Source organism: Schistocerca americana, chromosome 1 (assembly GCF_021461395.2).
Source record: "Schistocerca americana isolate TAMUIC-IGC-003095 chromosome 1, iqSchAmer2.1, whole genome shotgun sequence".
NCBI lineage: Eukaryota > Metazoa > Arthropoda > Insecta > Orthoptera > Acrididae > Schistocerca > Schistocerca americana.
In genome coordinates this window covers 1,197,964,394-1,197,989,156 of record NC_060119.1, presented here as the reverse complement: position 1 = coordinate 1,197,989,156, position 24,763 = coordinate 1,197,964,394, and the positions used below count along the sequence as shown (strand labels likewise).

The 24,763-nt window shown below is 43.1% G+C and overlaps 1 protein-coding gene across 3 annotated transcripts in view; it reads left to right on the top strand.

Annotated features, from left to right (window-relative positions):
- LOC124619779 (toll-like receptor 2) overlaps nt 1-24,763 on the top strand; it is a 119,865-nt gene that overhangs the window by 5,747 nt on the left and 89,355 nt on the right. For 2 of the 3 annotated variants that reach the window (XM_047146369.1, XM_047146381.1), the window contains exon 2: nt 17,958-18,121. The exons of the other annotated variant lie outside the window; for it this stretch is intronic. In XM_047146369.1, coding sequence (XP_047002325.1) covers nt 17,958-18,121 — 164 coding nt within the window. The remainder of the gene's footprint in view (nt 1-17,957; nt 18,122-24,763) is intronic. 3 annotated transcript variants of the gene reach the window in all.

The window sequence follows — 24,763 nt, the reverse complement described above, 5'->3', positions numbered from 1 at the left end:
CCCTTGACGCTGTATCACAGACAGGAGCGTCGGCGATGGTGTACTCAGCGACGAACCTGGATGCAAGAATGGCAAAACGTCATTTTTTGGATGAATCCAGGTTCTGTTTACTGCATCATGACGGTCGCATCCGTGTTTGGCGACATCGCGGTGAACGCACATTGGGAAGCGTGTATTCGACATCGCCATACTGGCGTACCACCCGACGTGATGGTATGGGCTGCCATTGGTTACACGTCTCGGTCACTTCTTGTTCTTATTGACGGCACTTTGAACCGTGAACGCTACATTTCAGATGTGTTACGACCCGTGGCTCTACCCTTCATTCGATCCCTGCAAAACCCTACATTTCAGCAGGATAATGCACGACCGCGTGTTGCAGGTCCTATACGGGCCTTTCTGGATACAGAAAATGTTCGACAGCTGCCCTGGACAGCACATTCGCCAGACCTCTCACCAACTGAAAACGTCTGGTCAATGGTGACCGAGCAACTGGGTCGTCACAATATGCCAGTCACTACTCTTGATGAACTGTGGTATGCTGCTGAAGCTGCATTTGCAGCTGTACCTGTACACGCCATCCAAGCTCTGTTTGACTCAGTGCCCAGGCGTATCAAGGCCGTTATTATGGCCAGAGGATGTTGGTTTGTGTATTGATTTCTTAGGATCCATGCACCCAAATTGCGTGAAAATGTAATCACATGTCAGTTCTAGTATAATATATTTGTCCAATGAATACCCGTTTATCATCTGCATTTCTTCTTGGTGTAGCAATTTTAATGGCCAGTAGTGTATAGAGTTGCTCTGCGTTTGGCAAGAGCTGGAAAGCGGTTTATGGAAGGACCATTAATAAAGAATATTTCGTAGGTCGTAGTAGAGACAAGGAATCTTACATTACCTCCGCTCCCGCATAAAGTAGAGTACCACTTTCTAGTATGACAATATCTCGACGAATCAGCGACAGTGCAAGGAATCTGCACGAACAATTGGCGGCCAGAACTGAAACTCTCTTAGCGTACTCAATCGCCCTTGATGAGTCCAGGGATATTAGGACGCAACTCTGCCCTTTTTTCTCTTGGCGTGAACGACAACCTTCATGTGACGGTGTAGATCTTGGATGTGATTCCTGTAAAGAACACATCTACAGGGGAGTTATCTGAGAAGCGGTCGAAATGGCAGGTGAAAGAACAGGACTCATTTGGGAAACGCTGTTCCCCGTTACCACAGACGGGGCGCTAAAGTAAAAGGTTTTGGCAATATAAATAATCAGTCACCATGTGGGGCGGAGGCGCCGTATTTCACGAGGACCTGTAAAATATTTTTGTGCTCAACCAGAAAGCGATGGAGAACATACTGACCATAGTTTCCAGTATGCAAGTCCACATTCTTCTACTGTTCACTGACATAAATGTTTCTATTCTCTTTTTGCTCAGCGAGATCGCGAAATATGATTATAAATAAAAGTTTTGAGTTCAAACTGATTCAATTATATTTTTAAAAAGTTACACAAAACATAGTAATATTCCTGGTAATCATAATGATAAGGATGTCTCTTTCATAAACAGCACTATGAGCAGTTCAGAGGCGACCTCTTCGTTAAGTTCCCATGAAATGGTCTTTCACCCTGACTTCTAACAATCAAAGTTAATTGGTCGCCACTTGCCACGCGGTTTTGTTAACATTACGGGCCGCACACAAACAGTTACTTCCGCGTAATCAAAGTGATCCAGGGCAGTGTGCAGTCCTCGCGAGTTCACTTCCTATTTGTACTGAAAACATGCGTCTAGTTGCCACCTGGCTGTGACGTCACCCGAGGCAGCGCGTAAACCAGCGCTTGACTGAGAAGGACCGATTGATAGCTGGGTGCAAAGTAAGCCCTCATTGCTTCTCAGGCCGTATTTATACGTATACGGGCGCAGCGGACGTAGCAACCTGTAAATATTTTTGTAATACTCTAAATATTATTTTATTACTGTAAATATTATTCTATAATGCTGTCATGAATCAAATTACAATCTTCGAAATTTATGTATGAATGGAGTTAAGTTGGCTTTAATCATAGAACAAGTTTTGGCTCCCCTGCATTTAAACTTTACCGTTTAGAACTTTTAGACCGCAACTGACAGTAGAACATGACCTGTGAACTACATCTTTAAGAGACCTTGTATTGATTGGTATTTGCACCAAAGTCTTGCAACTTGTTACAGCTCTATTAGTTAAGGGGTTTTGTCACGTGCTGTAATGAAAACTTTCTATCAGTATTATAAATGATACTAAATCTACTAAAAATAATAACGTTTATGTTCCAAATTCAGTTCTCAGTAAATCACTTGAAAACTATTAGAGGTAGCTTAATGGGGTACCATGGCTAATGTTTTTATATCCAACTGAAGCTTCACACGAATTTTCAACTTTTTAAGTCTAATATGTAGCGCCTTCAATTTTTCGTAAAAACGTCCATTCTGACCGAAATGTTGTTTCGATCAATTTGAAACTTGTAGCAGTTGATTCTGACATACATTTGCACATTCTGACAGTTTTTTGGATTTCTAGCTTTATTATTTTGCGCGACTTGTTTTTCATCTGGAAAGATGTATTTAGGGGAACATATTTATCTGATCACTAAGAGCTTTAACAAGTTTAACATTAATATACTGAAGCATATGTTGACAAAGTCTGGAAAAGCAACTTTAATTTTTAATTTCATCCTTAGATTATGGCGCAGTACTACTTTGTACGCTACTCACAGGCAAGTTATGATGAAGTGGCGCTAGTAGCAGTGAACTGGGCCAAGTCCGGCACACTCGCTCGCCTTTGTCTTTCAAATGATACAACACTTGTTTTTCTATAACCAGCTGCACATTATTAAGAAGTTAATTTAATAAAAATTAGTGCAGTTGACGAATGATTATTTCTATCCTTAAAGTGTGCTTTACAATTGCTGATCCACAGCCATAAATAAAATTTTAAAGTCTTTATTGGCCTACTGTGGAAGAAACTTAACATGCCGAATTGACCGCCGGCGGCGGTGGTCTAGCGGTTCTAGGCGCGCAGTCCGGAACCGCGCGACTGCTACGGTCGCAGGTTCGAATCCTGCCTCGGGCATGGATGTGTGTGATGTCCTTAGGTTAGTTAGGTTTAATTAGTTCTAAGTTCTAGGGGACTGATGACCACAGTAGTTAAGTCCCATAGTGCTCAGAGCCATTTGAACCATTTGAACCGAATTGACCTTCCGTTCATTGTTTTGCACACCACGGGGCTCTTTCCGTATAAATTACCGGTTTTGAAGACGTGATGAATGTAGTGGTGCGTATCGTCAACTTAGTTCGCCCTCATTCATAGTCAGTTCAAAGAAGTTTTGATTTCATCAGAAGAGGAGTATCCAGATATCCCCTAACATGCCGAGCTAGGCTGGTTGAGCAAAAGGAAAGTGATTTCCCTAATTATTCGACTACACCTCTCCGTCGCCTCGTTTTTTTGACGGGAAAGGATGCCCGAAGGCACTTTTGTAGAATCTGAATTTGCAGCTAGTTTAGAATTTTTAGCAGATATTATGGCTGTCCTAAATTATTTATGTCTGAGATTCCAAGTAGAAAATAAACTCATCAATGGTAAGGCTGACAAAATAAAAGCTTTCCAACGTAAACTTTATCTCCTCAAAAACATTTCGCAGGGAAGTGTGCAACACGTTCTTGAGCTAGGTAAGTGACACAAACATTTTACCTTTTGTAAGGCATCCGGATTTTTAAAAGCGCTTCATTCGAAACGGTATTAGGCTCTGTTTCACAGCATCTTTGCGGGAGTGAGCGCACTTTGAAAAATACGACGTGGAAGAAGAAGAAATGGTTCAAATGGCTCTGAGCACTATGGCACTTAACATTTGAGGTCATCAGTCCCCTAGAACATAAAACTACTTAAAACTAACTAACCTAAGGGCATCACACGCGTCCATGCCCGCGGCAGGATTCGAACCTGCGACCGTAGCGGTCGCGCGGTTCCAGACTGAAGCGCCTAGAACCGCTCGGCCACCCCGGCCGGCTACGACGTAGAGCTACAGTTGCTTGAAGATGAGTTAGCGAGCGATTCCAGGTAATGTGCTGGTATATCACTGACAGTAAAATTAAGTCGGGTTTGTTAAATGTTTAAGTGAAACATTACATTAAAAACGATAATCCAGAACAGCGGTTTATTAAAACATATCGCGTTTTAGTGTTTCATTTACCAACATTTGTTGTAGTTTTTTTACAGAAAATTACTAAGTTGAAGCCAATATCTGATGTGTTTTTAAAGGTCTTTTAGATAGCAATTGAAAATACGCCTCCCTGTTGTTGTTGTTGTTGTTGTGGTCTTCAGTCCTGAGACTGGTTTGATGCAGCTCTCCATGCTACTCTATCCTGTGGAAGCTTCTTCATCACGCCTCCCTATTAACGTTTTGAATTAATCGGTTTGCAAACCGATGATCACCTAAGTTTTTACAATACCAAAGGTTTCCTCTTGTTCTACTGTTGCTTGTTGAAGTAAGAATTTCCTAAGCTGCGCAGAGAACGAACTAAGATTATTTCTGTGTTTGGATCCACATGTGTACGTGGAAGGTTTTCTGTTTGACTTGCACGAAAACTATATTGCGTGCAAGTATTTCTGATTGTAATGTAATAAATACCCTTAGAATTGCTGTCAGCTGAACCCTTGGCCGGCCTGTGTGGCCGTGCGGTTCTAGGCGCTTCAGTCTGGAACCGCGTGACCGCTACGGTCGCAGGTTCGAATCCTGCCGCGGGCATGGATGCGTGTGATTTCCTTAGGTTAGTTAGGTTCAAGTAGTTCTAAGTTCTAGGGGACTGATGACCACAGATGTTAAGTCCCATAGTGCTCAGAGCCATTTGAACCATTTTTTGAAGCTGAACCCTCGTTCTAGATCTTAGTAGTATAATTGCATCGATACTCTTGTAGAATTAGGGAGAAGTTTGTGGCACAACTTGACTAGAAGAAGGGATCGGTTGGTAGGACATGTTTTGAGGCATCAAGGGATCACAAATTTAGCTTTGGAGGGCACCGTGGAGGGTAAAAATCGTAGAGGGAGACCAAGAGATGAATACACTAAGCAGATTCAGAAGGATGTAGGTTGCAGTAGGTACTGGGAGATGAAGAAGCTTGCACAGGATAGTGTAGCATGGAGAGCTGCATCAAACCAGTCTCAGGACTGAAGACCACAACAACAAACAACTCTTGTTCCGCCCAACAAAGCTCTCCACCCACATCGCAAACATTTTTTTAATGACAAAGAAAACAGATATGAAGTTTCGCGCGTCTGAGGCGGCTTTCCACGGTTCGCGCGGGTCCCCTCGTCGGAGGTTGTAGCCATCCATCCGGCGTGGGTGTCTGTGTGTGTGGTGTTCTTAGCGTAAGTTAGTTTGAGTTAGATTAAGTAGAGTGTAAGCCTAGGGACCGACGACCTCACCAGAAATTTCTACAAATTTTTTCCATTGGTGAACATTTGGAGAAAGGCAAGTGTAAGGAAAGAAAGCGCTAATGCGTAAAGTCGGGGACTGGGGGATTGCATCATCGTCAACATGGCGAATCTGTGTTCTGCACTGTCTGCACTGGACGATGCGATGGTGCAAACACCCTAAGAGGCTCTGCCGTGAGCAAAGACCTGTAGAGTGACTGGCAGTATATCTACGCTTACATAGGGAAGGAAACGTGTGCATCATAAGCCAAGCGCTGATTTGCAGACTATTGTCAGTCATTTTCTAGCCAGGTAGTCCACGTACAGTGTGTAAACTTTTAGATGGCAGGCCTCTCCCTAATCCTGAATCGGTAGAAGTCGGTAAACGTCGGGAGGCTTCGGTAGGCACGCAGTTTCGACTGCTGCCAACATTACGTAGCTGACTGTGTTGTACAAGGTAGCCATTGTCGTCTGGTTCGTTATTGTTTTGCGCTGTACTGTTCTGCGTGTTTTTATTGTGCAGTTGTGCTAAACATTATCAAAATGAGTGAAGAGGCAGTTGCTGGCCCATCTCGGGAGTCGCCAACAACCCCTACCGGTAGGCCTACGGTTAGAAGGAAACCCGGATTACGTAGCGTTGCTCGCAAAATTATATTGCGTTTGATTGAATGCTGCGAAAGGGAAAGGGAGCAGAAAAAATTGTTTCACTCCATTTACAAATATTCAGTGAGAGCTGCTACATACACAGGACAAAGCATGCTACACTGACCTAACTGTTGAAACATTTTCCATTACTCTTTTCGGGCGTTCGGAGAACAACTCACCAAAGTTTCATTGCAATCGGATGAATGGTTTGTGAGCGCATAGTAGACAAACATATATATGACGATTTCAGTTTCGTTAACGTACAACATTTAAAGCGAGTTTTACTTCCAAGCCTTTCGTCTGCTTTCGTGTAAGCATGACGCGCAATTTGTAGTGCCAGCACTGCAACTAATAGGCGTGCCTTGTCCCCCCCCCCCCCCCCAAACGGCTTCTCTCCCCATGCCAGCCAATGCATGCTTCCTCCTCTCCCCGCACTCACCTCACAACTCGGCCGTCTTACAGTTAACACACTGTATAGCTTCCTTCCTTACCTCTCCATTTCGTTATCACCATCCTATTACATTCTTTGGCCAATGAAGTTTCACAAGACACCGATTAGCGAGAATAAATAGAAGCTTCTTTCCTCCTGCAAAATCAGTCTTACCCTGAGGAAGGTCGTCGGAATACGATCGAAACTTCGGTCTTGTCGTTTATGTCCAGATCATCGTGCAACGAAATATTACACAACCTACAGTCATGTACAAGAAAAAGAATTTTAAACAGCCACTGCTGAGATCGTTTGCAGTTACTGCAGAAACTGTCTGTTAGTGACATATGAAATTTCGGATGATTCTACCACAAAACTACACCCACTGCTGTTAATTCCATGTTTGAGGTTAGTTTCAACTTGACATAGCCTGCCGTCATGCTGATCCTACCCACTTTCCACCTCTTCTACTTGGTTAGTTAGGTGAAGAACATTTTTAGCACACTCATCCACTCGTTCTGACACAGTTTTTACTTCATTCATACATTTGTCAGATTCAGAACTGATTTTGCTGGCTAACACTTTCTGATCAGTTTCACATGCAGCTCCTACAGCCCCTATTTTAACCTGTACTTTTTCTACACCTTCTTTAATTTCATCTACTCTTTGTTTGTTTCCAACAGCAACTCTTTTCAAAGCCTCTGTTTATTCACCTTTTACAATGCTAACAGATCTTCTGCAATTATTCTTAACTCGAGAAATTTTGTCATCTACTTTATTTTCCAATGACTTCAATTCATTTTCCCACATTTCTTTTAAAACAGCAGTCTGGTTTTCAAGTTTTTCATTAAAAACACTGTCAAGTTTTTCGATTTTACTATTAATTTTTTGAGTTTGTCCCTGTATAGAGCCCATTAAAGCGGCAAACATTTCCTGCATACTTCCTAGTTCCATTTTTGGCATCACTGTTTCTTGTTTCCCTTTTCCACTGGCACTATACCACATTTGGTATCCACGTTTGATGCATTTGGTTCAGTAACATTCCCAACACTATCATCACACACCTGATCGTTACTGAGTTCATGCTGAATGTTACTTTTTGTATTAGTGTAATCCCTACTAGTTACTTTAACAGACATACTTGAAGCAGACTCAATTCCACTGTCCGTAAATAACATAGAAATATCATCAAAAACATCCCCTTTTATTTTAACATCTACTCCTTCTCTCTGTTGAGGTGTGATAGTGTGTGAAGCACTCACACTGAATGAAAGTTCTTCCTCCTTCACCGTATTCACAAAGTCTTTATCACTTGCCACGTTTCTCAGTCTTTCAGCACACACACACACGACAAATGTAACAAAGTTGACTTATCTTTTGTCGAATGCTGCAGCCTCGGCGTGTTGAAACTGAAAGTCCGATCCTCTGCGGCTGCCGTAACAGTTTCCGGGCCCCCGCTCGTCGCGTAGGCTGGCCACGCTGCCCCGTTGTACTGCTCGCCGCCACCGCCAAGATGCCACAGCCGTTGCGTATCATCTTCTTTCTTGCAGCTCCAGCAACTCGAAACGAGTTCCGTTCAAACTTGTGGTAGTACCGGTTCACAAAATTCTTTCACTAACGTTCACTGTCCAGTCCATCAAAATCTTTCTCTCGACCGCGGATACAAAATAGTACGGCTTTAGCGAAACCTACTGTAGTTCGACGTGAACCAGGCTGCAATTAAAGTCACTAATCTACGTTTCGGGAAAAAGTTTTCACACGAAATGAAAAGTTGGAAATTTTGTCCTCAATTAATATATTCTGAAACTTAGGTGAACGAGTATCACTGCCAAGCCCGTGCTAGTCTTACCACAGTCACTCACAATCCCTGTCACTCACGGTAGCAAGTTTATGGTGTTGCATTTCCCGAAAACGTAATAGCTACAGAAATACGGATTGTTTTTGATTGAGAATGCTCGCCAAACATTAAGTTTGTCGGTACCAAATGCAGTCACACTTTTTATCCACCGACCTGCTCAATACGCCAAGCGGAATTTATGTCACAAAATTCACTTAAAAATTCCGAAATTTCTACACGCCCATCGGAATAAGTATGCCGTCACTTTACCACACTTTTGATGTATTACACACTGCTATATCGGGCAACTTACCGTTTCCATCGGAACTACTACTACACACGACCGAACTGTTTCATGGCTAGGCTCCCACTCTTCTCTAGAATACTCTAAGTCTTCTCTGCCAGCAGAGAAGGCGCGCGAAGAATATTGCTTTGCCATTGGTCAGTTTATTCAACAGCCAATAGCAAAACAACATTCTCCCGCGTCAGTCCGAACTTTTCATCTATAACGAATCGCAAAATAGTAAACCTAACGACTGTACTTTTTACCGACGTAATTATCTAATATACTGAAGTTTTGCTTATGCATAAAGTTATTTACAATTGTTATTTATACCTGAATTAACTTTCCCTTTACCATAAACTTACTTCACAAATCTATTCTGCAAAAATCCCCTTTGTCCATATCCATATTTCTTCCAAATGGCCGGCCGCGGTGGTCTAGCGGTTCTGGCACTGCAGTCCGGAACCGCGGGACTGCTACGGTCGCAGGTTCGAATCCTGCCTCGGGTATGGGTGTGTGTGATGTCCTTAGGTTAGTTTGGTTAAAGTAGTTCTAAGTTCTAGGGGACTTATGACCTAAGATGTTGAGTCCCATAGTGCTCAGAGCCATTTGAACCATTTTTCTTCCAAATGTTCCCACACTAAACCCTACTACATAACTCGTTAAACAATTATCTTCATATTAACCTTAAAGCACACTTACGCATCATTCATACTGCTAAAACACATTTATAACATTTTACATACACAAAAAGAAATAATAACACTTTATGAAAATACTAGAACAGTTTATGAAAAACATTCTATTACTTTAGAGCACTCTAGTGGGCACAATCGAAACTAAATCAGTCTCCTATCCAATATTGTCCTCTATCGGCTGATACATAAACTACGTGCGCGTGCAGTCTCGCGTCACCATCTGTCACTATCCAGCTCTGAGACACATTTCACACTTAACCGCCTCCAAAGCAGGATCGGTATACGGCGCTACGCCTCACTTCCCTTCTTGGTAGAAGCGATTAACTTCGATTCACATTTGCACTTTTTCATTCTGCACTAATTCTTGCGCTGCATTATTTACACTTCACTTTTGTAAACTGTTTCTTATCCCGCACAGTAACAGTGTGTATGTCTTTTCGTCTGTTGCCGGCCGATGTGGCCGAGCGGTTCTAGGCGCTTCAGTCTGGAGCCGCGCGACCGCTACGGTCCTGCCTCGGGCATAGATGTGTCTCATGTCCTTAGGTTTAAGTAGTTGTAAGTTCTAGAGGACTGATGACCTCAGATGTTACGTCCCATAGAGCTCAGAGCCATTTGAATTTTCGTCTGTTTTACTTCACGTTGTGTGTTGCCAACCCGTGAAACTACTTTATTATCTGTGCGTGTTTGTGTCAGTGAAAATTTGTGAAACTGTCTTGTTTGTTAGGTCGAGACGTGCGAGGAGTGGGGATGGGTTGACTTATTTTATTGTTTTTTTGGGGGGTGGAGGGCAGTAGCGGAGATGGACCTGGAGTGTGATTAAAGGACAGAATCCGAGAGGAGATGGTAGTGGTAAATGGAGCCTGTTGTTATCGGTTCATATTTAATATTATATGAAATGGTCAGTCAGTTTAAAGAGTGTGTGGTTTGCTAAGTTGGTCTAATAATTTGTGGGTTGGATGTAGTAATCTTGTAAGGTTAAGAGCTGTTTTTTTGTTGTTTATCCTTATGATTTCCATCCCTGTGTCCCTGGCCGTAATTTTGTTGGTGTTGGTGTGAGTTTCCTTTATATCATCTTCTGTATCATTCCAAGTCCCGAATTTAAGTTTGTCGTTAATCTCACTACTACCGCTCCCGTATACATTCGTCTTATTTTGTCCGTTTCACCCCGTAGTCTGATCTCTATACAACGCTCTGTCTGTCTGACGGGTACATCGTTCAATCTTACTACCACCACTGCCATATAAATTACTCTTATTTCGTGTGTTTCATACCGCAGTCTGATCTATGTACAGTGCTCAACCTGTTTAGTGAGTACGTCCTTCAGCTTTACTTGATCATTTTCATTCCGTAGTCCCATCTCTATACAGCACTCATTCTGTTTGACGAGTACTGCATAATTTATTCTTACTGTAATTGTAACTTCCAGTTGTTAGAGGTCTTGGTGATTTTCATTCTGTAGTCCCATCTCCATACAGCACTCATTCTGTTTGACGAGTACTGCATAAATTATTCTTACTGTAATTGTAACTTCCAGTTGTTAGAGATCTATATAGCGCATCGATTATCGAGCGGGTACTGTATGTTGTTTTTTTTTGTGATATGTTACAATACAGCATCACCGGTCTATTGTGGTCTAACTGCGTTGGTGAGGCAGTAAATTTCCACAGGTCAGTGACTGCGTCACTGCAATTCACTTTGGAGGTGTGGCGGTGGGACTTGGGAGTCCCGTACCACCCTCTGACGGTGACAGTACCACATGAGTCAGGCAGAAAAATTTTGCCTAACGTGGGCAGGTATGATTGGAAAGTATTGGACGTAGAATGGGGGCTAGTCCCGCCAAAGGATGCGTCCGTGGTGGGCGTGCCAGACCTATCGTTAGCCATGGTCGGAATCCGTTTCCTCTAGGATGGTTAGGGGAACCGGATGTCGATGCCAGCGGCGTGGAAGTGTGGTCCCAACGTGGCGTAACCCATGGTCAGTGTCCCGCAAGGCATCCACTTTCTCATAGAGCCGCCGCGCGTTGTTGCGTATGGTCGTCTTTAGGGGGACGATATCCGCTTCCTCGTGGAGAGTGACAATTCTCGTGAGTGACGGGGCGTGCAAGCTCCACCTGAGCACCTTGTTCTGCAGGCGCTGCAGTGTCCACATCCTGCTGACACTAATCGTGGCCCATGCAGCAGATCCATACGTGAGGGCAGGCAGGATAACTGTTCGGTAAATGCGCAGCTTGGTATGCAGGTTAAGTTCCCTACTGCGAAAGAGCGGGTACAAAGCCCTGGTTAGCTTTTGCCCCTTGTTGGTGACATACTCCGCATGACAGTGGAAGAGCAACTTGTGGTCCATCTGGACCCCGAGATAGGTGGTTGTCGGGGACCAGGGCACCCGCACACCTGCAATCGAGATATTGCGGCGGAGGACTGGGCACCGTTTCGTGAAGTAAACTGCCGTAGTTTTGGCGGCATTGAGAGCTATTTTGTTTGTCCCTTGTTTGTGCAAGGTGGCACTCGGGGATGACCGGCATATCATTGACATAGATATTAGAAAGGATGGGAGATAGCACCGATCCTTGCGGAGTGCCTGCCGACAATTGGCGAATGCCAGAACGCATTCCCCGTTGAGCCACTAGGAAAGTCCTACCACGGAGGAAGTCATCCACGATCTTGACATAAATATCCTGTATAGGGGTCTGTGTCAGCATATTGCGTACGAGGTTGTCTTGCCAGATCTTGTCGTAGGCGTTTTGCAAGTCCAGAAAAACGGCAGCTGTAGACTTGGCAGTGTTGAAGCTGAAACGTCCCCTTTGAAAAATTGTACAGGACTGTGCTTAACCTGACACACAATATTTTTAGCGCAACGCAATCTGACTTTCAGAAATCCCTACAAAAGAATGGCCCTGAATAACATTAACCTATGCATTTCACAAATCGCTTACCTCACAAAAATCTTGGTTACTCGAACTACTGCAATACAGCTAACTACTGCCAGCTAACTAAAAGATTCAAAGTACTGAAGGCACTAACTACTGATAGGCATAGTTAGCAAATGAAAGATTTTAATAGAGAACAAACAATGTATTTACCTTAATAGTCATAATAAATATATCAGTTCATGACAAATTTCAAAACTCCGCCATCTCTCTCCCCACATCCACCACTGCTGGCGGCTCACCTCCAACTGCGCAACGCTACGCGCTGTTCACATCCAGCTGCCGCTGCCCAACACGACAATGGCAGACAACAATGCAAACTAGCCACAGACTGTGCACAGCACAGCCAGTGATTTTCATACAGAGAGCGCTACGTGGCGGCGGCGTTACCAACAGAAGAACCTAAACAGCCTACTTACATAGCCCCCATGCTCCCCACAAAAAATTTTACAAATTGCTTTGGGCAGTGGCCAATACAGATTTGAAAAAGTTTTTCATAATTACAATAACAAAGAAATCAAAGGCACACACTTATTGATACAATGTTGGTCAAACGGTAAAATTTTCTCACAGTCTATAAAGACAGTCCTGATTCATCACAGTAAAATTACAGTGTTTTTCTTTTTTTCAAAGTCTGAACAGTAAAAGAGAATGCACACAGAAGTAGTGGAATTCCATGCAGTCTTGAAGAAGTAGTGGCCTTCCAATGGAATGACAGTGCTGACTCTTGACAGGCACACAAGTAATGGGCCACAACAGAGTAAACCCACCGCAGAGTCATTCGAAGTTTTGAAGAATATTGGTAGATAGGTCACCATAGAGCAGACCCACTGTAGTCCTGGTAGAGATTACGGTATTGGTGGGCCACCAGAGGTGCAGACCCACTGCAGTCCTTGTAGAAATAATGGTACTGGTGAGTCAGCAAAGGTGTAGACCCACTGTAGTCCTTGTATAAATGGCCAGCAGCCATCTGCTGCGACTGTGCAGGTGCACAATCACCATTGAAGAGTCTTGCGGATAATATAGCAAGTCCATAAACCACCACTTGTGTACTCACAAAACTTTTTGGAATGTACTTAGAACCAGCAATGCTGTTATCCAGTCCCTTGCTGAATTATTAACACATGTCCAAACCCTAACGGTCCCTACTTCTCTCATATTGTCCATATACTATGACCAACAGAAACGTGTGCAGTGAAATGAAACTTACAAGTTAATAATATGATGAACTGGTGTCAATTACAATTTTATAACATAAGAATACAATAACAAAGGTACAAAATACATCATTAAAGAACATAACAATACAGATAACATTTGTAGTACAGGCTTTACAAAAGAATCGAAATAACATATACATCAGTGTTACAGGAATTATGACATAAGTTCATACATAGTATTGGAAAAATTCTACAACATAAATCTTATTAGCTAAACACATAAAGACAGGAAAAAGATAAATACACAAGGGTACATAAACACATAGCGGAATAATACAAAAGGAAAGGACAGGGTTCGTTTTCAGTGTGACATTTGGTACTGCAGTCCAAATCTAGTTAATTGCAGCTGCGAAATACTAGGTGCAAATCTACAGGCATGCCACAACTGTGTACAACAATGAAAAACTACAACTACAAAGGAAATTCTCTCTATAATTACGCGCTAGCAATAAACAAAAGCTACATTAATTACACAAACTACAAGAAAAGAATCAGAAGATTCCAGTGAGGTATCCTGGCAGGGTCGCCATATGAAACGTCCCCTTTGAAAAATTATACAGGACTGTGCTTAACCTGACACACAATATTTTTAGCGCAACGCAATCTGACTTTCAGAAATCCCTACAAAAGAATGGCCCTGAATAACATTAACCTATGCATTTCACAAATCGCTTACCTCACAAAAATCATGGTTACTCGAACTACTGCAATACAACAAGTGCCACTACTGCCAGCTAAATAAAAGATTCAAAGTACTGAAGGCACTAACTACTGATAGGCATAGTTAGCAAATGAAAGATTTTAATAGAGAACAAACAATGTATTTGCCTTAATAGTCATAATATATATATCAGTTCATGACAAATTTCAAAACTCCGCCATCTCTCTCCCCACATCCACCACTGCTGGCGGCTCACCTCCAACTGCGCAACGCTACGCACTGTTCACATCCAGCTGCCGCTGCCCAACACTACAATGGCAGACAACAATGCAAACTAGCCACAGACTGCACACAGCACAGTCAGTGATTTTCATACAGAGAGCGCTACATGGCGGCGGCGTTACCAATATAAGAACCTAAACAGCCTACTTACAAAGCCTTTGCTGATGTGTTCAGTGATCTGTAGGACCTGAAGTTCAGCAGAGAGGTGTGGAGTGAATCCAAACTGTTCAGGACGGATCGTCCCAGCTGCCGCAAGAGGTTGGGAAAGTCGGTGAAGGATCACAGATTCAAGGACCTTCGCCATAGTGTTTAGGAGGCTGATGGGCCTGTTGTTGGTGGGGACTGTAGGGTCCTTGAACCTCTTGGGGATCGCAATCAGTTTGGCTTGTTTCCACTGAGGGGGGAAAAGGCCAGATGTGAGACAACAGTTTAAAATCTTGGTGAACAAGATGAGTGGCGTGCGGGGAAGGTGGCAAAGACGTTCATTTAAAGTTCCGTCCAATCCAGGGGCCTACCGGCCACGTTTCCGTCGAAGGATGCGCTGAATTTCTGCCATGGACGTAAGAAGGGGAGCAGACTGGGGTGGGCGGTTGCGGAAAGCAGCAACAGCTGTCAGGACTTCATGTTCTTCCTGTAGTTCCTTCGGTGAAAGGTCCTGGACCAGAGGGCGGTTTTGGGCCTCGAACGCATCTGCCAGCGTTTCCACAATTTGCCGGGTATCATAAGACAAGCCCACTGCTGTGCGAATAGGATGGGCAGTCGCTGGCTTAGAACGCCGCAGGGTGCGAATGACAGCCCAGTCAGATTTTTGGTGGAGTAGGAAAGTGGACATCCTGTCCTCCCACTGTTCAGACCTCCATTCAGCGAGCCGGTGGCTGAATTCGCGTTGGAGGCGTCTCATTTGGCGTTTGTCCTGAGGGTCACGAAACTGCTTCCACCTCCGGCGGTAGCGGTTCTTTTGCACCTTCAGCTCTCGTAACAGAGGGGGCAAGTCGTCCAGGGGTGTTATATTTCGAGGTGCAGTGTTTCACTGCTTTCTGTATTTTGGCGGTAAGGTAATCCACAGCACGGACTATATTGGCCGGTGTTGTCAAATTGAGGTCGTGTCGAGTGGTGTTATTAAGTACCCTGGCAAACTTGTCCCAATTGGTGAGGGTCGCAGTGGAACGAACATCAAATGAAAGGGCAGCATTGGTGAGGTGCAAGAGTACTGGCTCAAGGTCAGAGGCCAGTTCGGGAGAACTTCCAGTGAAAACTGATGGTGATGTTTTTGAAGATGGCCACATCCAGAACGTCTGGCTTGCAGTTAGTACGGACTGGGATATGGGTAGGTTCGTGGGGGCCATAGACTGTTAGTGCTAAGGTATCCTTCAGGTCAAGGAGGGGCTGGCCTTTTGGGTTAGGCGCGCGAGAATGCCAAGCTGGGTGCTTGGCATTGAGATCTGCCCCAATGATGGGCCTGTCGAAGGATGACAATGTGCGGACTTCTGCTTCCAGCAGTGGCTTGTTTGGGCTCAAATACGCTGCTGCAAGGGTAATGGCACCAAGGCGTGTGGGGATGGTAACCGCTGTGTGGGAGGAGGGTGTTGAATTCCGTCTTCAGACGTTTTATGCCATTGGCATTAAAAACGCGGGTGACGGGATCCCGAGGGGGCTAGTAGCATCCACACGATAGTCATGGAGGAGGGTGTTCAATTCCGTCTTCAGACATTATTGGCATTAAAAATGCAGGTGACAAGATCCCGAGGGGGCTAGTGGATTCATTCTACTTATCTAAACTCAACTTCCCACAATTTACCTGCGAGAAAATCCATTATCGGTTACTTTCGTTTGTCTAATCTTGTCGTGAAAATTAACTTACATCAAAATTTTTTAACCCCGATCTGTAACACAGTACGTTGAATATACAGGTAATAATGACTTACATGTAATATGAACTGATGCATTTATCAGGATCGAGATTGCCTCCAAAATGCATTTCGATCTGTAGAGAAGGACTACAGTGTGATACTTGAGCGTGACCTTTACGGAGGGCCGAGCAGAGACTTCATCAAAAAAAAGTTAGCATCACCCCAGTTCCCTGAACTCCTGAAGGTAGACTTTGATTGTGGATATTATATCACAGACACAGTCCCTTTGACTGTTCAGAGATGTCGCTAAACCCGTGCATGAGAAGCACCTATTAGACGGAGGGGGTCCAACAGCCGATCCGTTCCACTAGGAAGTATACGGCTCGTGTTGTCTGTAGTTCAACCATGCCTAGACGTACAACACCGCGGTCTGACCGCGGCCACATTGTTACTTTGTGCCAAGAAGGGCTCTCAACAAGGGAAATGTGCAGGCGTCTCGGAGTGAACCACAGCGATGTTGTTCGAACATGGAGGAGATACAGAGAGACAGGAACTGTCGATGACATGCCTCGCTCATGCCGCCAAAGGGCTACTACTGCAGTGGATGACCGCTACCTTCGGATTATGGCTCGGAGGAACCCTGACAGCAACGCCACCATGTTGAATAATGCTTTTCGTGCAGTCGCAGGACGTCAAACTATGCGCAATAGGCTGCACGAAGCGCAGCTTCACTCGCGGCGTCCATGGCGAGGACCACATTTGCAACGACGACACCATGCAGTGCCGTAAAGATGGGCATGCCGAATGGACCGCTCAGGATTGGCATCACGTTCTATTCACCGCTGAGTTTCGCATATGCCTTCAAACATACAATCGCCAGAGACTTGTTGAAGGCAACCCGGTCACGCTGAACGCCTTGACAGGCTGTCCAGCGAGTGCAGCAAGGTGGATGTACCCTGCTGCTTTGGGGTGGCATTATGTGGGGCCGACGTACGCCGCTGGTAGTCATGGAAGGCGCCGTAACGGCTGTAGGATACGCGATTGCCATCCTCCAACCGATAGTGCAACCATATCGGCGGCATATTGGCGAGGCATGCGTCTTCATGGACGGCAATTCGCGCCCTCATTGTGTACATATTGTGAATGACTTCCTTCAGCATAACCGCTTGACTAAAGTGGCCAACATGATCTCCAGACATAAGCACTATCGAACATGCGTGGGATTGACTGAAAAAGGCCGTTTATGGACGACGTGACCCACCGACCACTCTGAGGGATGTACGCCGAATCGCCGTTGAGGAGTGGGACAATCTGGACCAACAGTGCCTTGGTGATCTTGTAGATAGTCTGCCACGACGAATACCGCCATGCATCAACCAAGAGGACGTGTTACTGAGTGTTAGATGTACCGATATGCACAGCAATCTGGACCACCACCTCTGAAAGCCTCGCTGTATGGTGGTGCAACACGTAATGTGTGGTTTTCATGAGCAATAGAAAGGGCAGAAATGATGTTTATGTTGATCTCTGTTCCAATTTTCTGTACAGGTTCCGCTACTCTAGGAACCGAGGTGATTCAAAACTTTTTTTGATGTGTGTATAAACAAAAACCATTTTTACTACAGTCTACTTGCCTCAATCAGCTTTTCAGTTAGAAATATGACAACCTACTTTTGCTTTTTCAGGTCACCTGCAAGATTGTTGACAAAGAAAGAGAGAACGATGCCATTGTGACAACGTATCGCAAAGTAATGCTTATCACAGATAAATTCCGCCTTTTGGGAAATATGCCTGATCAACAAGACAACGTCTACTGTGCTTCACTTGAATCAATGAACATGGAAATACGGTAAACTCGTATTTAGTTATAATATGCAGCCATTAATGCTTGAACCTTTTTATGATTTTTATTGATGCACTATCACTGACAGAACATTTTTAACTGAAACCAGTATCATTTGTAGCAGTTTCTACAAATAGAAACACGGTTCTGTACAATGTAAACACCCTGTCAATATGGTTACAAACCCAAAATCATCCCACCTAAAACCCGGATGTTGATCATTTGCAGTTTGTGTCACATTCGTCGCGAGATCCTCCAGGTATAGCTGATTAATAGCTCATTGTTCCAGAACCACACCATGTAGTTTAATTTTAGGGAAATGTCTAGGTTGTGGAAGCAAGGAAAACTTTGACGCCACAATCCCCTGATTGACAAACATATTATGGTCAGTTATTGGTAGGGGAGTAACTTCTTGCTGTTAACAGGATGTACACCATGAAATAGGCAATATATGACGGTTGCATATAGCTAAGACTGTCAGTGATTTGGTTAAATGTGAAGAAAGAAACCACTGGTAAGTGTTATATGATCTTACGTAAAGGAACAGTACCATGTTCCAAGTCCTGAAATAAGACAAATGTCTCTGAGCACTATGCGACTTAACTTCTGAGGTCATCAGTCGTCTAGAACTTAGAACTAATTAAACCTAACTAACCTAAGGACATCACACACATCCATGTCCGAGGCAGGACTCGAACCTGCGAACGTAGCGGTCGCTCGGTTGCAGACTGTAGCGCCTAGAACCGCACGGCCACTCCGGCCGGCGAAATAAGACACTCCATTCCGGATTTTTCTCGTACGTTATTCACAATAGCTGTCAATGTTGCCTCCAAATCAACATGAACACTCGTAACTGCATGGTGTGACATGTCAGACGGAAAGTTTCAAACAAACGCTAGTAAATATTTCATGGTATTGCTTTTTCTAAGTTTTAGTGGACTGTTTTAAGACTTATACAAGTAATTTTTGACGGTTACAGCTGCCGAATTACACCATCTACATACTTGTTATTGTTGTTGCGTACATTTTCATATGGCACTGGAAAGAGTATTTCTAATACCACATCAAATACGTCACAGGTATGAAACTTCGCGAAATTGTAACAGTATAACAGTGTCGAAAGCAGTGTGTGTCGGTCAGGAGAACGGATCTCACAAATATTTGTCATACTGTAACAAACGTAAACAGACATTAACTCAGGTACAACTTCTGTGCTCTCCTGTGAGCCTGAATATCGTTAGTCTGTGCGATCCACTGTATGTAGCGATCAGACAGCTTCCTCGTGAAGCTGTTGAGACTTTCGCAATGTATTGTGTACGACTGTCGAAAACGTGTTTGCGGTTTTCGTTTACAGTGAATGTCACCAAATTATTAGAGCAGCGGTGGGGCTGTATTCTCCACCGCAGTCCGTTCGCAACAAGTCTTCGCGATTTGAATTCACAACTACAAGAAATGATGAAACTGAAAGTGTGAAGAAATATTCACAAAGATAAAAAGAAACAGCTACTCATAACAGTATTGCTACTAGCATGTTATCGGCAATAACTCACAATCTACACGTTACTGCGGTTCGAACTTCACCTGCAGTTACTCGTACTTTAGGTACTTGACCTATGCACGGCTCTGTATAAAAAGAACAGTTAGATGTAGTCGTATCGTCGAGCCGCGCACGTCTGCTTTCACGTCCCGCAACTAATAGGCTGCAAATAATAAACTGTAGCTGTAATCCTGCAGTCAAATAGTCAATGTATTGTCTAGAATTGCGAATTAATAAATTACACAGAAATACAAAATCAAATACAAATGATTAATTTATTAACAAAAGTTCTATTTTAACGTCTGGAATGGATTTATAGTTGGTGGTGACTTTAATTTACACTCGATATGTTGGCGAAAATACATGTTTAATTCCGGAGGTACGCATAAAACAGCATACGAAATTGTGATAACGCTTTCTCTGGAAATTATTTCGAACAAGTTAGTTCATGAGTCCACGCGAATAGTCAACGGTTGTGAAATCACAGTTGACCTCTTAGTAACAAATAATCCTGAACTGATAAAGAGCATCAAAAGGTATGCTGGGATTAGTGAATACAGGGTTTTCGTATCGAGATTGCATATTCTAACCCCACAAATACTCTAAAAATAAACGAAAAATAGACCTATTCAAAAAAACGGAAAAAAATTCACCTGACACCTTCCTGAGAAACATTCTCCAAATTAACAATGTAAGTGTTGACCAACTATGGCCTGAATTTAAAGAAATGTTATCGGCATCTATTGAGGGACTTATACCAAATAAATTAACAAACGACAGAGCATATCCTCCTTGGTACACAAAACAGGTCAGAACACTGTTACGGAAACAACGAAACAAACATGCCAAATTTAAACAGACGCGAATTCCCCAAGATCGGCGATCTGATACAGAAGCTCGAAATTTTGCGCGGACTTCAGTGCGAGATGTTCATAATGGTTCTGGTCGTACGTGAAGTATGCTATCGTCAAGACACAATCGATGCCTTGTCTGTGCGATAACAATGAAAATACCATCGACGACAGTACTGCCAAAGCACAGTTACTAAAGAGAGCCTTCCGAAATTCCTTCATCAAAGAAGACGAAGTAAATATTCCAGGATTCAAATCAAGAACAGCTGCCAACATGAGTAACGCAGAAGTAAATATCCTCGGAGTAGTGAAGCAAGTTAAATCACTGAAAAAAAGCCAGTCGTCCGGTCCAGACTGCATACCACTTAGGGTCCTTTTAGAGTATGCTGATACTTAACAATCACATATAACCGTTCGATCGACGAAAGACCGTACCCAAAGACTAGAAAATTGCACAGGTCGCACCAATTTTCAAGAAAGGACGTCCACTAAATTACCCGGTCCATATCATTAACGTCAATATGCAGCAGGATTTTGAAACATCTATTTTGTTCCAATATTTTAAATTACTTCAAAGAAAACGGTCTATTGATACACAGTCAACACGGATTTATAAGACATCGTTCTTGTGAAACACAACTAGCTCTTTACTCACACGAGGTGTTGAGTGCTATTTCGTATTTCTAGATTTCCAGAAGGCTTTTGACACTGTACCACACAAGCGGCTCGTAGTAAAATTGCGTGCTTATGTAATATCGTCTCAGTTATATGACGGAATTCTTGATTTTCTTGTCGGAGAGGTCACAGTTCGTAGTAACTGACGGGAAGTCATCGAGTAAAATGGAAGTGATTTGATCCTCATCTACATAAACGATTTAGGAGACAATCTGAGCAGCCGTCTTAGGTTATTTGCAGATGATGCTGTCGTTTATCGACTAGTAAAGTCATCAGAAGATCAAAACCAATTGCAAAACGATGTAGAAAAGCTATCTCTTTGTCGCGAAAATTGGCAATTGACTCTAAATAACGAAAAGTGTGAGGTCATCCACATGAGTGTTAAAAGAAATCCGTAAAACTCAGTCAAATCTTAAGTCCGTAAATTCAACCAAATACCTAGAAATTACAATTATGATCAATTTATATTGGAAGGAACACATAGAAAATATTATGGGGAAGGCTAAATGGCTCTGAGCACTATGGTACTTAACTTCTGAGGTCATCAGTCCCCTAGAACTTAGAACTACTTAAACCTAACTAACCTAAGGACATCACGCACATCCATGCCCGAGGCAGGATTGAAACCTGCGACCGTAGCGGTCACGCGGTTTCAAACTGAAGCGCTTAGAACCGCACGGCCACACCGGCCGGCGGGGAAGGCTAACAAAAGACTGCGTTTTATTGGCAGCACAGTTATAAAATGTAAAAGGTCTACTAAAGAGACGGGCCACACTACGCTTGTCCGACCTCTTTCAGAAGACTGCTACGCATTGTGGAATCCTTACCAGACATGATTGACGGAGTACATCGATAAAGTTCAGAGAAAGGCAGCACGTTTTGTATTATCGCTAAGTTGGGGAAGAAGTGTCAGGAACATGATACAGGATTTGTGAGGGACATCATTAAAACAAAGGTGTTTTTAGTTTCGACGGAATCATACCACGAAATTTCAGTCATCAACGTTCTTCTCCAAATGCGAAAATATTTTGTTGATACACATGGAGAAACGATCACGATAATAAGATACGGGAAATCAGAGCTCACACGGAAAGATGTACGTGTCCGTTTTTCCCGCGCGTTGTATGAGATTGAAATAATAGAGAACTGTAGTGAAGGTGGTTCGATGAAACTTCTGCCATACACTTAAATGTGATTTGCAAATTATTCGTGTAGATGTAGATGCTGACTTACACACAATAAAGGACGTCTCAAATGAACGGGACGTGATACTACAATATACAATTCAAACACTTACAGAAATACCAATATCAAATGCACTAAAGTTAACGTTGAGAGAGTTACGAGAATTGTACCAATATGCCCAAACTTAAGTGAAAACCCAATCCATTTCGTGATCACCATACACGAAATATTCACCAACTCAAAATAGTGCAGTGTTCGATACGATGATTCACACACTTACACACCCGATACGAAGAACATTAGCTCATACTCCGTCTGTCCTCAGTTCCTTAACACAAGCCGAATAAGTGAGACGCCTATTCTGAAGCATATCCAGATCTCTCGTGAACTGGATTTCCTTCAGAAGTTAGAGTATTGTAGCGGCCGTTCACCGCCCAGGTTCAAACCCTTACGCCTGAATCACACACGTTACCAGAGGCAGGTCTGCCTTTTTTCCAGCACTCAACACGAAGTGTCGCGAATCGCTCCCTTTAGTTTGTCACTTCAAAAGTCGCAGTCTCCACTTGAGTCCCGCATTGTTCTACTACTGTCTACTTCACCATTGGCTGAAGGACGTCTCCATCAAAACTACATCGGTCGTAAGCTCTACAGGCATGATCTAATTCATCTTAACCATTTTCTCCCACTGAACTAACGTATTACAACAATATTTCAATAAAGAAATGTTTTAAAATTCTGCCACACTCAGACGATTCAGAATAATTACAAATAAAGATTTATCCATAAATAAATAAGCCAGTATTCTTGTGCAATTGCACTCACGATAAATGACAATAGATTTATTACATATTATTAAACAATTATTTCTGCCTTCTAGACAGAGATGTCTTTTCGTTGTATTTTCATTTGTGATGTCCACTAACACATGTCATTGACGACTTTTAAATAAGCACAGTTCTTTAATAGCACTTACAGTCAACATTTAAGTGAAGTTACTGGTAAATCAGAAAACTGTTCATTAAATAAAAACACAAGCATGAAAAAATATGAGGCACTGATGCTGTGATCATTTGGCGTGTATGTGTCGTGAATACTACGTGCTGTCAAAGATTTGCACAGGAAAACCTTGTCGGCTCAAGACCCATCGACTTGCGCCATATGGGGGGTGGGTTTTGAGTTCCACATAATAGGTTAGAGGACTATAACACACAAGAGGCGGCTACACAGGCAGAGGGACTTGTGTAGTATCGAAAGGGAGGTTTTCTAGGTTTGAGGATCCTCGCGAAGTATAGAAAGGGCTTCAGTCTCATAAGGTGCAGGGAAAACACTGGGCGGGGGTAAACCTGGCATCTATCGATGTTGCAGTTGTAAACTGTTGTAGCTGTGTTGGGAAACAAATAGTTCCCTTCTGTTGCTTTCGACAGAAGTTATACTTGAAAATCGGAATAAATTCATAATTGGTTCCTTTTACCGACCATTCAGCAGAAATGATACAGTTTCTGAACGATTCAAAGAAAACTTGAATCTCATTATAAATAGTTCCATATAATTTTAACGTCTATGGTAGGCGTAAAACATCGTCTTATATTGTGGTAAATACTTGCTCCAATAATTATTTTGATCAGTTAGTTCAGGAGGACACTCTAACAGTAAATAGTTGAGAGAATACACTTGACCTATTAGCATCAAATAATCCAGAGCATCGTGATGGGTACTGATACCCGTCTCTTCAAGGTCGTTGTAGCGAGACTGAATACCATAACATGTAAATCCACCGACAATGTTCGCTAAGTAAATCTGTAAAATCAAGTTAAATAAATGTGAGCACCGCCTATATTCGAGGCAAGACCTACGAGAAAGGCAGGCAGCAGCGCGTACGTCACGAAGGTAGTCCTGCGCGCTCGCTCTCTTGCTCAAATCACCTGTTAACTCGTAACTAGGCGTGTCCGTACAAACGAAAACTGAATCTTCTGCTGGAATCCGCTAATATGGAATCTTACTGCTATTAGTCCTATAACGATGTGAAGTCCATGGGCCTATTTACAATTTGTTACGGGTGTACTGGTGTACAATAAAATAAAATCATGCTTAAATGATTATCAGTTGCATAAGGCACCACTTCCAGCATGTAATGAGTACTGTTAAGCAGAAGAAAGTAAATGCTATAAACAAGCCGTTATACGATTTATATCGAGTGTTGACCTCAAATTAAATTTTGCTGTAGTACTGTTAATCAGTAAGACTTCATAATAGCAGATTCCAGTAGAAGTTGCAGTTATCGTTAGTACTTACGCCCCCAGCTGCGAGTTAACAAGTTTAGAAACGCATTTTGTCTGCTGAGCTGAGGGACCGAGCGAGTTCAGGACTACCTTCGCGACGTAGGCGCCACGGCCTGTCTTT